The 16,317-nt window shown below is 42.8% G+C and overlaps 1 protein-coding gene across 1 annotated transcript in view; it reads right to left on the reverse strand.

The window, feature by feature from the left end:
* The window catches only part of atad2b (ATPase family AAA domain containing 2B), an 84,063-nt gene that overhangs the window by 13,105 nt on the left and 54,641 nt on the right, over positions 1-16,317 (reverse strand). The window contains exons 25-26 of the mRNA XM_085771179.1: positions 10,538-11,317; positions 8,924-9,063 (exon numbers count right to left, since the gene is read on the reverse strand). Of these exons, the coding sequence (XP_085627305.1) occupies positions 8,924-9,063; positions 10,538-11,317 (920 nt within the window). The remainder of the gene's footprint in view (positions 1-8,923; positions 9,064-10,537; positions 11,318-16,317) is intronic.

Genomic DNA, 16,317 nt, shown 5'->3' on the forward strand with positions numbered 1-16,317 from the left:
CTTGCTCCATGTCTGCATCCGTTTGGGGGTCCTTGACCTGAAAACCGTTGAATGACATGATGAAGATGACATGCTGACTCTAGTCACGCCACCGACCCCGTGGGCTTGTTGATATATTTCGCATGCCTTTCAGATTGGGTTAAGATCACTGGGAGTCATTAAAATCACCACTTGGTTCAAGTTTACCTTTTTCAAACTTGCCAAGCTGCTTCTCTGACACCAACATTTCAACTTTTGACACTGTGTCTTCATTAATTCTAAAAGGCAGGGGGGGCACAGCAGCACTAGACTGTGTGTGCTACAGACCACATATTAAGTTTAATGAATGAAGTGTCACCTGCAACATTTAACACAGTTTGCAACCTGAGCTGGTTGACCTGTTAGCACACCTGCACATCATTACAGCTTGAAAATGTTAAGTATGGTTCCATCGTCTATAAGTAATTACAGAATCTTGATTTTAATATAATGATTTTGTTTTGCACTAATTAAATGAGCAGCAATTTGATGTGGTCTGTTAAATTTAACATCATTTTGTGCTATCAACATCCTGTAAACAATCATATATGCAGACTGGAGGCAACCGTGATATAGTGGAGGATCCTCTTGATCACCGAGGGATGCTTCACTAGCTGCACGGAGCGTGTATGAGTGTGTGCGTGTGTGTAAGTGAGCGTATATGAAGAGCCTTCCTCAGTACTCTGGGAGAGAAAAGAGTTACCAGGCAGTGAGGGAGAAAAAAAACAAAGATCTGAAGCCCAACGGCCACTGTCACCAGGGATACCATTAAGCTCTCAATATCTGCCTCTGAGATCAATTCACAAGCTTCTTCCTGTTTTAACTTGGATGTCTTTTTTTTTTTGTTTCTAACGCTAGCAAAATCATAAATTATGAATAATATCCAGAAAATACCCCATAATATCCAATCACAGTGACATATAATGTGGCTTAGAGGGCACACTTGGTCACACAGGTAATGTAATATTGATAGTGTGGCAAGGGTCAGGGACGATCATGACAAATCATATTAGAATGGTCTCGGTACATTAAAATGAAATGGCCGCCTCGATGGGCTGGGCATGCGAAAACCCTCATGGGCTTGAATATGCTCTGGTTGGCTTTACTTGTAACATTAAGATAACTGGAACACGTGCCGTCATTTCATACTGTAGCTATGACTTGTCTTTATTTCAGTATTGAGGAGGAAATAAAAAGGCATGGATCATCATGTGATGAGCCCGTGTGTGTAGGATCTATATTAAACTGTGTGGTTTCATACATTTAATAAACTACATCTAGCAACATTGTTTAAATTTGCATTTTTGTTTCCTTGTGATTTGAGTACGTGGCCAAATGTGTTTTTTTGTTTGTTTTTTTAACACAAAGACTAAGCAGCACCTCGGCACATTTTCAGTATTAATAGCGAGTCATGCCTAGATGTGTCTAGGTGTAATCAGTGACTCATGGTCACATTATGAGAATTACACATTTTCCATTAACAGTACACCTACAACAAGGCCAAGTCCTAATCAGACCAAATAGATAAAAGAAAAGTAATTTATATTGATAAACAACTAATAAATAAATCAGTTGCTTTGTTAACTCCGGAACAAAACTCTGGGGAGTTTTGTTTAATCAGTGGAGAGTTGAGTGATTCAGGGCCAGTTTCCTGGACAGGGTGTAAATTAAACGAGGGCGAGGCCATGATTCAGCCTCTTCAGATTCCCTTTGATTTTGCTTCATTTGATTTCGATTCAATAAATGTGAAACAACTAGAACTTCGTTCATCTCTGTTTCTTTAAACCTACATGGGATACATGGACAGATGCTTCAGCTTAGTACAGGCATCCACTTAAATGATCACTGTGAGTTCAGACAGGACAGAAACTGAAAGTCTGCTCACTAATTGATCTGTGCTGTTTCTGCTGATATTGGACTGATAACTACAGACAGCTGTTAACATGTGTTAGCTCCGTGGCAGGGATGTGCTGCATTACCTCCACGTCGCTTCCACAGCCTCATAGCCAGAGGTAATTTCTCTGCAACAAACCCAAACTGAGAGCTCAGATCAGAGTGAAGATCTTTTTTTAGTTGGTCCCTCTTGTAGATGTGATCTCTAGATCACAAAGAGATAGAGGCAGACTCTCATCCTAACCCAGGAATTACCAGGCCTGCCTTAAGATAGAAAATACAGTAAGTCAACCATCCTGAGTCACCACAGTAAACCATGCAAGTCTGCACGGACTGTTAGACCGCATAGACACACACTAGTTATACTATGTCAGTACTGCTCCAGATCGGTTGCATCAGAGAGCAGCACATGCTTATTGCCTGATAAGAACAGAGTTGATTGACAAGGTAATGGTAGAGGATTTGGTGTAAAGGAAAAAAATCAAATTGGCAAGATTTGGCAGATTTAAACCCACAACCAAAAGGAGAAAATAACCTGATAACATTAATGGGGCAATCTACAAACTCCAGATGCAAACATCTGGAGGCAACCTCCCATCTACAGATACTAAGCCAGTAGGTTTTTCTTATGAAATGTCAGGCATAATCACTGACATCCGTGGAGTCATGTGTTTATCACCCAGTGGGGAAGGTTTCCACACTGTGGCAACCTTCTGAGATTCATTCCAACCAAATACTTAAGCACCGGCCTCAGGTGAAGCCTGAGGATTTTCCATCGGGCCGGTCCAGTTATTTGTACAGCCCAGTATCACCACCAGCATACCTCACTGGGTTTTTACTGGCTCCAATTAGTTTCAGACCCAAGTTCTCTGTGGAGACAGAAGACCCTTTGCTCAGAGCTGAGGAATAAGGTTAAAATCAATGTAATGATATTAAGATGAATATTTTAAGATTTATCTATATGAGTCCCAATATGGCAATATGCCACACAAGCACCTCCTACAAGTGGCTTCCATAAAGCTTTTGGCTTTCTTTATTCACATTAACCTGATTGCTTTTAGAAGAATGTCTTATATTTCTAATATTCATCATAAGTTAACGTAACAGCATATCCACCAAGCTACCTTATCCATCTCATTATCTCTTGTGTTATAAATCCATATCAGCGTATGGACGTAATTATGTCATGACCTGTTGTGATTGGATGTGTGTGTTGTCTTGTTATACATGTTTTTATGTTGATTCATTGCTGCAGTGAAATAAATTGCCTGCGGAGATAATAAACATTCTTGAACCTTGGACCACATGTAACCCACCTCTGCCATCCTAACGTTATGTAACTGTCAACAACGGGGTTTTTTGCAGCTATAGCCTGGACCAAACCATCTCCAAATATTTTAGAATAAAATGTACTGCAGCCATATTGTGCCACAGTGTCCTACTGGTAATTATAGTCCCTCACCTCTGATTATTTGACACTATTCTTATGAAAATATTTCAACTAGCGATTCTTTCACTTGTTAGATTAAGCCTGTGGTTAGATTTTTCAATATTCAGTGGGCGAAATGTGAAGGTGCCAGTAAATTATGTGTGAAAACCCTCAGAGTGTACTTAAATGTGCGGTCAAGGTAAGAATAATGAGACATGTAAAGATGACGACGCAACCTTAACACTTCCGCTCTTATTTGAGAGGAGGAAAGTTTCAGAGAATAAAGACTCCATTCAAAAAGGTGGGAAGTCTAGAAACTTACTGTATGATGTTTGGTAAGCAGGTGACGGGAAAGAATTTTTAATATTTTATATATTCAAGACAACAGAGACCCAATGTCAGCAGGAAATAAAAGAGAAAATATCTTTGGCTGAACCTCACACAAATAAACCCAAATATTATTTCACACAGCCCTGCCCCGTAGCCTGATACAGAGATGAAAAATCCAATCACTGAAGGCAAAGCAGGAAAGTTTAGGATTAGCTATTGGCCTGCTGCGGTCAAGCTAATGGTAAGCCTTAAGGGAAATAAAGGTTAATCAATGCGATGTCCTTTACATGTGTGGTGTAACTGGTGTGTTGTTGCGGAGGGAGGGGTGTGCTGACCAAGCCCGAAGCATTTCAGCCTGTTTGTTATGCATGATGAGAATGTTTTCAAATTAGACAGAAACTGTCTGGAAAACTGGATACGACTGAATACGCTGCGGCTGCCGCTGTTTAAAGCTCTGCAGTCGCTTCCTGTCATCAAAGGATTCTGAGTCAGGTGGTGAGGCTTGTAATTCATTAAGATGATCCACCTTTTAAAGTCATTATCAGCACACACCGTTTTAATTAGTAATTAAAGGCAAATGTATCACAAGCATTAGCTGAGAGTAATGTTTGTTAGCTGATATTTCCTACATTTCTAGGCACTATTTTTTCCTTGTGTATTAATTAAAAAACACATTAGCATGCACACTTCCATCAACCCAAATCCTATTGTGTGTTTTGCCTCCACTGGTAGACCAATACTGATGGCAACTACTAAAACTTGACAAATGAAAAGCCAAGCATGATGTATATAAACATCCTGGCCATGTACAGTATTCATATCATAAGTACAAATCCCACGCTAACTAATTCTATTGTTTATATAAGCCCAGGGCTGAGTGTGGGCACAGCAAAAGGGCATAATGACAGCTTAAAGGCTTGACGAAAAAAAAATACTACTACTACAGAACATGTGGAAAATAGGAGAGAAAATTGTTCACACAAATATAAGCACATTGCGTGAACTATTGACACAACTGGTCTTTACATACGTGGCCAAGAGGCACAGCCATGCGAGTGAAAGTACATGCAAATAACGGCACTGTCAAGGCCATCAGTGGGAATGAATGAAAATAAAAGGAGCACTTCAAATGCTATTTTATTGACAATCAAAGGCTGGTCCAGCACTGCTATTAAGCTGTTCTCTTTTGAACAGACATGTGGCATAGCTACTTCGCCAGAGGGGCCCCGGCTGTTATTAGTTCTAAAAATGAAGGAAGATGACAAACTGAAATGAGGCCGTTTTCTGTTTACAGGCGTCTCTCAACCAGGAAATCCTGACATGCTGTAATAGCTGAGCACCAAGCCAAAAGACTGCATACTGTGCCAGCGACTAGAAACACTAGCTCTTTCTAGGCAGCTGCTAAAGAAAAAACAGCAAAGCAGACGATATTCTGTGTGTTCTTGCTAAGACGGAGGAGAAATCGCTCGGGCCAGATTGGATTCCGTCTTAACTGAGTTCTCATTCACCATCGTCAGTTGCACTTGTTTCCGTCCATCTGTGGACAAGTGTCTGATTATTGATGAAAGAAAACAACTGAGAATAAGAAACATTTTGGAGCAGGGAGAGAAACAAGCCTCAGGACCCATTTATTCATGCCGAGGAATTCATTTTGATCCAGACGGCATCAAGCATCATTTCACTGAAACTGGCAATAACAGAACTTGATTTTACTAAGTGAATCAGAGCAAATAACTGTGCCATGGCTCTGAAAGGCGGGGTGTGAATACTGAAATAATACCATCTCTGTCCTACAGGCTTTGAGTGTAGGGTCTGTGAACAAACTCATAACACTCTGACGGTATTTAATTCCAGGGAGATTTCAGAGCCTCTTCCATCAAGTTAAAAGTCAGAAATAATGAGCCCTCTACAATCAATGAATATGACTGAAGGAAAAGGGAAGGAACAGTACACCACTCACTGTGGGTCCTAATACACATCAGGCAGCTTGCCAGTCCCAGCTCTGCCAGCAAATATCTGCTTAAATGGTGACTCTCATCCTGCACACCGGAAATTCAATTTGTTCCGTAAGCCGGGGATGAAAAAGCAATTATTCACAGTCCCCTCTTTTCACGATCTGTTTCTTTAAGATATCTCCCTTATTCCCCCTACTAACATATAAACCTCCAGATTAGTGCCGTGTGTGGCTCTTCATAGGGGCAGCCGGTTGAAGCGCTAAGATCAGGCCGGCGAAAAAAGACTGTCAATCAATTTGAAAGATGGGAGTCAGGTTCACCAAGACGAGATACGCACCTCACCGTCCTCATCATCCCCATGGGACATGAGTAAAAAGCCACTAGATAATGGCTTGATAGCATGTCGCTATGCTGAATGAAGGAAAGGAGGAAGCGCATGTCAGAAGAACACTTCTTTTTACACCAATTACACTGCATAGAGTGCCCTAAAACCAAGCCCCCCCCACCACCACCACCTACCCACGCGATCAGTGAGAAGGGCTGTCAGGGGAGCCCACTGAGCCGAGGCTCCAATTTACACTTGGGGTATTAGGTGGGACCCTAGCGTGACTGTGCAAAGTAGCGCGGAGCTGCTTCACATACTCTCTGTTGCTTGAACACATCCTGGGACAAGTTGGCAGATCTAGTGGGGCAGAGAGAAGCTCATGTTTGAGTCATGACCCTATTTCCTTCAAATGTCGCAGGAACAACACCTGTTGATTGAGGGATGTGAGGACGGCCTGCCACTGTAATTGGCCCACTCCACGTTTGGATCGCAGGGATACAAAGCGTTGATAGTTGAGAGATGAAAAAGAGGAAAGAGAGAGACAGAGAAAGAAAATAAGGGGTAAAACCATAGGGTAACACGCAACAGCAGGATAAGCCTCAGAAGTTAAGAGTTAGCCGTCTGAGAAGGGCAGTGTGACAGCGTCAGCCCCAGACAGACCTATGGATCCGGAGGGAGCTTAAGTCTGGTCACCCATGATTGAGTTTGCCCATCCTCTATACCTTAAATCCAACAAAAAAAAACCTTTCAATGAATCTGCTGGCTTCCACAGCCTGTGTCAAATAATGTTAGACTTTTAATTATCCAGACCGGAGCTCTCTGCGACCTTTTATATGTAGGAAGCTATAGAAAGCTTGGGAGGACAAAGGGATGGATTAATGCCAAGTGCAGAAGGCTTCTGGGATGAGAGCCATACATCTCACAAGCCAATGCACGGGATGGTATACGCTAGCAAGGAAATGTGAAAGCGGGTCCAGCTCTGTCTGCTGGCTCACTAAAGATAACATGAGTGCTTGGCCTTCAAATGTAACCAGTAACTCAGTATCATCTGTGCCATTTTTACACCGCAACCTATTAAACGTCTGTGCACAAAAGACCGTTGAAAACAACCAACACGAAGCACAAAGCAACATGACCTCATCTAATCGAGAATATAGAAATGACCGAAAGTTCTTTCTTTCACAGAAAGGAGGAGGAATCTGTCAGAAAGCGCTTCGCCCACACCGTCAACAACGTTTTACAAGCACAGAGTGAATATAAATAAGACACAAACAAAAGCATATTGGTAACATTTTTAGATCATAGCTCTGCTTTTCCATAATCACAGACTAATTAGTCAGTTGCAAAATGTGACAGCTCAACACAGCTCGATCTGCTGCAACAAAATAGATCTGTATTTCAGAGTATTAACTGTAATTTCTTAGTCTTTACTTTTGCTAGATAATTTCTACCCTTTCTTGATTTCCTCACAATTTTTATATGAAAGACATCAAAAGGTGAAATTTGCCTCCCAACATATTTTCTACCTACCTTAATTATTTTTTCTTAATCAGTTTGTTTAATCAATTAATTAATTGAATGTGCTACAATGTTTCTTGAAAGGATCAGTTCAAATTCTGAAAAAAAACAAAAAAACATTTTGTGTGGCCACGTGTCTCTTGTTACCACATCATCGCTTTGATACAGATGACACTTGCTGTAAAATCTCCAATTCACAGTCGGTGGGTAATACCAAATCACCCCAGCTGTTACATCCTTCATGGTCTGAATTAAAATGATAACTGTGCAGAATCAAGAAAGACAGTGATGGGTCACGTACCGGAGGTTTGAAGGAGGTAAAATCTCGGTGGATTGTAAGAGGTACGACATTGTTTTTGGAGTGGCTACGGGGCTTTTCTTAACAAATCGGCTGAGGAACAATGAATGGGCTCCCCTGAGGCCTGTGTCTTCATGCTTTGTTGCAGATTTGTAGGTGTGTTTTTAATAAACGTGTCAACAAATGCTGCAATAATGCAATAAACTGACAACTAACAAGACAGAGGACAGATGTGCAACAATCAGGTTGAAAGACTGCAGGTCTACAGCTAACGCCATTTGATAGAGAATTTGAATATATATTGCCGTCAATCACACTGTGTACTTAAAGGGATAGTTCAACATTTTGGCAAATTGGCCCATTGCCATAATCCCTATAGTCATAGCAGTAGGTTTGTTACCTTTATTTGTCGGTGCAAGCTATTTTTAGAACGGCGGAGAAGAGCCGTGAGCTGCTCAGAGCTATGCTACAGAGGCTAATGGGATTTCTTGGTTTCCCTCATCAAACTCATCAAACACAATCCAACAACTCCAAAACGCTTTCGTGGACAAGTTGTGACCTGCACATTCACCACGCTTATGGCAATGGGCCAATTTGCCAAAAATGTTGAACTATCCCTTTAAAGACTCACAATTTTCAGATGCACCTTGAGGAACAAGCCTGCTGGACTCCTGCCACAGGGTTTAGGTTGCAGCATTTCTCACAGATGGATGCATTTGTGGCAGCCCGCCACAATATCAGCACTGACCGCCACATACTGATCTTCTATTTCTTCTACTATTTCAAATGGGTTAACTCGATTGTGCAGCTGCATGCAATGCATTGATTCGCTCCGCCCCTGCTTACCCCGCGCGCTCTATTCACTAGACACTTTTAGGAAAAGCACAGGTGTTACAATGGCTCTGTTGTATTCAAGCTTCCCACAAAGTCATGACAGTTTTGACAGCGAGCCAGCGTGCACAACACCCCGACAATGAGGCAGCCAACTGGAATTCAGCCATCATTAATTTTACTGTTAACACCTGTGCTTTCCCAAGTTTCCATGCTCTATGTAAAACACAGCGAAGCATGACCAAAATCCACAGTGCTGATCAGAGCGAGAAGTCAACGTGCCGTTACGCCGTTGATGGACAAAATAAAAATTTTTAAAAACTTACCGAAAGTTGCTGGTGGTCAACCACTACTGGAGGATGAGGAGGGACTGGCTCTGGCTCTGGCTCTGGCTCTTCCTCCGTCCTTTCGACAGATTCCTTCAACTGCTCTGATGGGCTGCTCTTGCATTTCCCTTTGGACCCCCCTGTGTAGATAGAAATGCATGATTGACGAAAGGAAGTTCAACAGTGAGGGATGTAGCCGATTAAAGCAGTGTGATAGCAATCAAAAGCAGGAGTTCCAAATAACACTTTTGTTTTTTTTTCTCATCAACAAGTAAGAACAACCTGGAGAGTTTAAAAGCAAATAAATTCACAGCTGCCACGGCTGCAAGATGAATGCAATACTAGGGTATGAGGAAGAAAATCGGTTTGAAGCGACGACCAGCTACTGAGAGCACAATATTTCACATCTGGCCTCTTTCCTGTCCATTTATAACAGTGTTCGAGAAACAGTTTGATGGAAATACAAGGGCTGGCTCGGCTTGTAATGAGAGTGGAGGCGGAGTAGCTGAGTTGTCTGTTTGTTTGTGTTCTGTTGTGTGATCGTGCCATCCTCTGATGCCTTCTCCATATTTTAGCAGCACCATTACCTCGGCCTTCCAGCTGGCCTCTGTTCATCACAAGCCCAACCACTGGCCCCTAATTAAACAAAAGTAACTTATAGATCCCCTTTTCTACCAGAATTACCAAGTATAAGTGTTTTGTTTTTTTTATAATGCTGGTAAACCCGTTCGACCCATGTTCCACTAGCAGTCAAGTCTGCCTTTCTGTCATGGCTGAGGATACATAACACAACTGCAAGGAGGGATGCCTTCACATGCCATGGGAGAGCAATGGAGAAAGAGTGAGTTACAAGTTGTAATGCATAACTTGTTTTGAAACTGCGCTCACTCTGTCATCTTTGTGTGTGCAGGGCAACTGTTGTAAATAAATATAAGCGGTGTATGCCGATTAAACCCTTTTCCATCGCTAAAAAAAAAGCATGAAGTTTGCAGGTTTGTTTGGACCATTAGAAAAGGGGCTTTATTGGCTGATCACTGACTCAAAACACTACCAGAAAAAAGGGCATCCTGTCCTGTGGCAAAGAAAGAGAGAATATATAGTGGTGTCAAAGACAGAGGGAAAGCCGGCCAACTCTGTGAATCTTTTATAGACAAAAACACTAAAGGAAACATATCGGTGGCTGAGCTGTTTCTACAAAGGTACACATAACTTCCTAACCCCTGGAGTTTCCGTATTGAAATATATCATCTGCTAAGCCAGGGGATAGCATTTTTATGTTCTGTATAACTTATGTTGCATTATTCATACCCTCGTCTCTATTTTCTACCTATATCTTTTCACTATCCGTTTTCTAAACCAAGTGTAAATCAGACCAGCTGGATGATAATCGAAAAACTAATTTATCCTCATAAATAAGTATCGGGCAAAACTTTGGCTAGCTGTGTGACAATTAAAAGATTTTCTCAACCTCCATAATTGCATAGCAACTACAGTATGTATAATGAAGGGAGGAAAAAACATCTTTTTAAAAAAACATAATAAATATGGTAAAAGAGAGAGAAAAAGGCATATGTTCTGTGTATCTGTGTATATTTGCCCAGTTAAACTTCATACCTTCTTTGTCAAGATCTTCCTCAGCACTATCGTCTATCCTCCCATCCTGGGGAGGGTGCTCCTGAGTTGGGTGGCTCTCGTGTTCCTCTTTGTGCTCTTCTTGTTCTGGCTTGTCAGAGCCTTCGGCCGTGCTCGGAGGAGTCCTTTTCTCAGCCTCACAGCTTGCACCGAGGCTCTGTGAGTCCAGGCTGTCCATTGACTCGTTCCCATTCACACATTCCACTTCTGATACTACTAGACCCTCTGTGTGCTTGGTCTGGGCCTCGGCATCTGAGGACTCCGACATCTCAATCAAAGGCTGGATGTCGGCCTGCTTGGCCTGGCTGTCCTCGTCCGCCTTGGGATGGGAACCGCCACCGAGGCGATGTAGCTCATTGTGTTCCTCTGTGTTCTCTGACTCTCCCTGTTTGGCTGCGGACTCCTCGTCCTCTTTAGGTGCTGGTTCTTCTCTGGCCTCGCTGGCATCTGGAGGCTCAGCAGGAGCGACGACAGGAGGCTCAGAAGGAGCGACAACAGGAGGCTCAGCAGGAGCCACGACAGGAGGCTCGTTGGAGCTCTCCTCCTCGGTGGAGGGGGCGTGAGGGTGGTGGCCATTGGGCTGGGAACCTGTGGTATCGCAAGATGATTCCTCGTCCTGCGTCAAACACGAGTCGCTGGGCCCTGCCACTTCCACGTCATGCTCATCTTCCTCCTCCTCTGTTCCTTTTTTGTAGTTCTTCCTCTTACGGATGATGCCCCGCCCCCAGGAGGGCCGCCGGCGGATCTTTCGCTTTATGTGATCTATGATTGAAAGAAAAAGAGGGTGAGAAAATGTTCAAGCAAACAAAAAACATCTGAAAAAGGCAAAATAAAACAAAAGGGCTCCAATTAGCTGCATTGAAGCCACCCCTAGATCTTCATAAGTCTCTTTTAACAGGGGGAATATAATCCCCACGACACCCATTGGCCCTCATTTATCAAACTTGCGCAGGATCTGGTGTAGATTCTGGTGTAAATATCAGTGTACGGCAAGTGTCACGTGTGATTTACTAAAAGTGTGTACGCTGCTGATTTCGGCGTAGAACCGGCGTGGTGATGATAAATCCGGCGGCTGAAAACGAGCGTAATTTAAATGTCACGCCCCGAAATATTCCTGCTTTAGAGGCGTCGCCCTGCCCCTTTTACGACATGGAGACACGGAAGACAGCCAAGAAGAGGGACTTTACTGACATTACCGCGTTGAACAGGGAGAGGGTGGCAACATTAAATATCTGAACATTGATGGATTGATAGATTTTGTGATTGATAAGCGTCATCCCGGTGGATGGAGGCTGCAGACGCACGTGTCACCGACCACGTCAGGAAACCCAGCGATCTCATGAAATGCTCCTGCAGTTTACTAAACACAAGTGACTGAGGAGAAATCATAGAGGCATGTTACTGCTGCGAACGCGACTTTATAACCATCAGCACCGCTGGCATGGTTCGGCTGATGGAGGGATGTGAAACACCGGCCCGATCTCCCGCTGACAGGTCCCAGTGACGGGGGAAAAAAAGAAAAAAAAGTAGCGGAGCCCCCCCCCCGAGGCTCCGGTGTCCGGCAGAGAGAGAGACTGAGGAGCCGTCCGGTCATGCTCTGGTGCAGGAGATGTTGGAAGTTTGTGTGTGTGATCTAACAATAACAGGTCTGTCTGTCATTGACTGTTTCTGTTTACACATCTGATTATGTCACGTCGTGGTTTTTAATTCATCTCAGTTACTCAAAATAAAAGTCGAGTTAAATTTTCAACACGGACTTGGTGGTATCGTTTCTTTTTTTTTTTTTGGCTACTTTTTATCTTTTTATCAATATAAACAACAACAACATGTGGTCCACATCGCTGCGTTATTAGACTATGGTTTAATAATCATTTTGACACAGCAGCACTCGTTCCTGCATGTTCTACGCTGGTTCCAAATGTGCGTACACCTGGTCAGAGCTGGCGTGAGATTTGTGCGTACCGTACGCTCACGCTCAGATTGATAAATGCCGATCCTTGCTGTGAATTTGGTGTACACCCATTTTTTTGGTGTACGCAAGTTTGATAAATGAGGGCCATTGAGTGCATAGCTGGATGTGTTCATATCTGTCCAAATATACCTCTCAGGAAACTTTTAACAACTGAAAGCAATCCAAAATCATTAGTTCTTAATTGCAGATTAAATATTTTCAAACTCCTCCGTCTTAGAAAAGATACTGTAGAATAATAAAAATAAAAAAAAACACATTCCCTCCTTCATAGATCTAGGCATTGGGCCATCCTCTAAGAGTAACAAGTAGTGGTAGACAAAAGAGAGAGAGAGAGGAAGGCAGACAGAGACAGCAGTCCTTTTATATCATGGATGTTGGACACTAATGACAATAGATGGTGCTCATGGTTTTAAGAGAAAGTGGAAAACCAAAGGCCGCTCTCTGAGAGCGCAGTAAAAGTGTCACAGCGAGCAAGAATACTAAATGTAGTGAAACTTCCAGGCAGTTGCCTTCATTTACTGGTTGCCCAAAGCAGACACTCAAACTGCTTTCACACTGCAATTCAGAACTTTCCTGGACATTATCCAGACAAGCAGTACTATGCAATAATGCTAATTTCTGAATCAGATGAAATTGACATGAAAATGAATTTACTCAAGTCCCTATTGTACAGTCTGTGTGATGTCTGACTGAGCCGATGTGTGAATAGAGCTGGTGCTTGTCCAGAGAATTCATAGCAGGAAGGTGGGCGTGTTCATGACGTCCTTATCGTTTCCCCTGCACTCTAAACCCAGGCGCCGGCCCGGCCTACGCTAAATGGGTTATTTCCAGTGGGAGAGATCTCACATGAACAACTTCCAGTTGTGTGCTGCTGCGTGTGAAAGGGCAACTTCGGACAATGTCTGGACTCCATTCTCTTGACATTGCCTGTAGTTTCTCTTAAGTGACAATGGCTTGAGATAAAGACCAGAGTAACAGAGTCAGAGAGAACGGCAGTAACAGAAAGAATGTGAAGGAGAAACACTGAGGGAGCACCACAAGTCGGTCTCCTCGGAACATGGGCATTTGAATCTGACAATGAGTGGTCTTATCATGGCCTGTCAGTGGGACACACATCCTAGACCCATAGGAAAGGCCTTCACAACTTGATTTCATCTGTTTTTTTTTTTTTTTAAGTATATTTTTCGGCTTTTTTGCCTTTTTTATTTGATAGTGATGACAGTAGAGATAGACAGGAAATGGGGAGGCAGAGAGAGGGGGAATGACACGCAGGAAAGGTCTGCCCGACGCGGAATTCGAACCGGGGACGCCTGCGGCGAGAACTGTAGCCTCTACATGGGGCGGCCGCTCTACCCACTGCGCCACGCACCGCCCCAACTTGATTTCATCTGTTGAGTCGCCTCAGGCAGCTCTAACACCACATAATTTTCAGTAACACCAGGATAAAATGAGTCATTCCTTCATGCAGAGAAGAAAGAGATAACTTAAGAGATACTCTGTCTCTCTCTCTCTGTATGTGTGTACACACACATCCCTGTGTGTGCAAATCAGCTCAACCATGGATAGAGTCACTAGATCACAGTGGACTTATTAAAATCCATAAAGTCCAAGCTATTGTAATTCTGTCAAGGGCCATTGGAATGATCAAAATCTGCCAAAGTGGGATCTTATGCAGAATCAATAACATATGCCAGCTTGGTTCTCAAAGGACTAAATGACCAGGACCCTGAAGTTATTCAAAAGAGATTATGCTGCACAGTGTTTTTTTCATTTTCTTAAAAAAAATTACTATTGTGTTATCTAGCACCATATTCCCCAATAAAAAGAAACTGAAAGTTGTATTTTGTCTCAAAGGGAAAAAAAACATGAAAAAAGGAGATTATTAGTCAACTGATGCTTGGCAATGGGCTCAGGACCCTTCCTCTCCAGGAACTGTTCTCTAGAGATTGTCCTAATGACCAGCCACACATTTACAGTCAATCACAACCAGCACATCAGACATCCCAGAGGGGTATGAAGTACACTTGGTGCCGGCTAATGCTGTACAATTACTGTAAAAAAAAAACAACAAAGTGGCTACATTTGTGTGTACTACCTTATCACACACACTTTCAAGGACATTTCGATTGAGTACTTTCTCAAGTACCATAATTTTGCCCAGACCTCCTCTGTTACTGCTCTTACCTCTCATTATGTTTCTCCTGTCAGTAAGAATTAAATTCTCCATCTTTCCCTGGTTATTTAAACTCTCACTAGTGTCCAAGTACTGCTCTGACTGCGCCCGTCGTCAAGGACTACTAATGGATACCTTACGTAACTTAGTTACACTCTCAGTGTACAAGGCAACAATGAAAGATTAGTGTTCTCCACATACATCTACACAGACTGGTATTTAGACACTTAAAGGTAGGAGAGGGACTGGGCAGTGTTCCCTGTAGAGCCAGCCACCGCCAGAGCTGGAGGTTTAAAGAGACAATGTGAAACCTCCCACTTGCCAAGAAGACCCCCCACCACCGGCCATCAAACCCACAGTTTGTAATAGAGCCTCTCTCAAGTGGATGCAGGGGGGCTGCTAGAGCTAGAATTAGTTTTTAAGGTGGGATACAGCTTTGGGTTTTTGGTTCCTCCTGATCTGATCTGGAAGGAGGAGACAGCCGTAGGCTAAGCTATGGATCAGGCAGACAGCCTCATTCATCTAAAGGCATGACTGGCACACGGGATGGCTGCTCTGCTGAGGGAGGGACCAGGAACAGAGACGGCAAGAACAGAGAGGACGAAAGCCTGCCAGGCATCCTGGATAGTTCAGAGCCATCCTTTCAATAATGTTCCTTTGTGTGTGCACAAGAGAGAGAACAAGATAGAGAGGGAGAGAGAGAGACTTTTGTCATCGAGTCAGAATGCTCAGTTTTGACCATTTGTTTATTTAAACTTAAAGGGATTAGTTCAACATTTTGGCAAATTCGCCCATTGTCATAATCCTATAGTCATAAGAATACGTTACCTTTATTTGTCAGTGCATGTTGTTTTGAGAGAGACACACCCACACATGGTACTTTCGGTTTTCACTAAATACACACTCCAACAACTCCAAAACACTCTTGTGGCTGCTGGGTGTAATGATTTCAAAAACGGAAGTAGTTCCGAGTATTTGCTTCATGTGTTGTAATGTTACATAATTATACGTTATTATCTCATAGCGTGGTGAATGTGCAGGTCACAACTTCTCCACGAGAGCGTTTTGGAGTTGTTGGATTGTGTATGAAAACTGAAAACTGAAAGTACTGTGTGCCACGTCTCTGCGCCTCTCTCTAAAAAAAAACAAAAAACAACACGCACCAACAAATAAAGGTTATTAACTTGTTCCTATGACTATAGGGGTTATGGCAATGGGCGAATTTGCCAAAATGTTTAACTATCCCTTTAAGAATTTAGAAATGTCACGCCACACACTGTCCACCGATTAGTCATAGCCAGGCTCTGTTCAGAAAATATTACCTTTAGCTCAGAGTCGTACAGTTCTGTTTTTTAATATTGTATTAAAAAGCATAACTTGATGCTTGATTTAGTCAAGTCATATACTTTGTACTTTCACCCAAGTGTTGCTCTATGTTACCTCATAAATACAGTACCTGACTTGCAAAGAAGGATGATTTGAATGCTGGACAATAATCTAGCTGCCCTTGACATTTCCTCCAATGTCAGCACTCTTATTTCTGTACATCACTAGAAGCATTTTGAGAAACTCAATAAAGATAATGTTGGGGGGAAAAAAAGCATAACTGTATGACTC

The sequence above is a fragment of the Trachurus japonicus genome, chromosome 24 (genome assembly GCF_045865225.1).
Source record: "Trachurus japonicus isolate A0001 chromosome 24, Traja_1.0".
In the NCBI taxonomy this organism is placed as follows: Eukaryota; Metazoa; Chordata; class Actinopteri; order Carangiformes; family Carangidae; genus Trachurus; species Trachurus japonicus.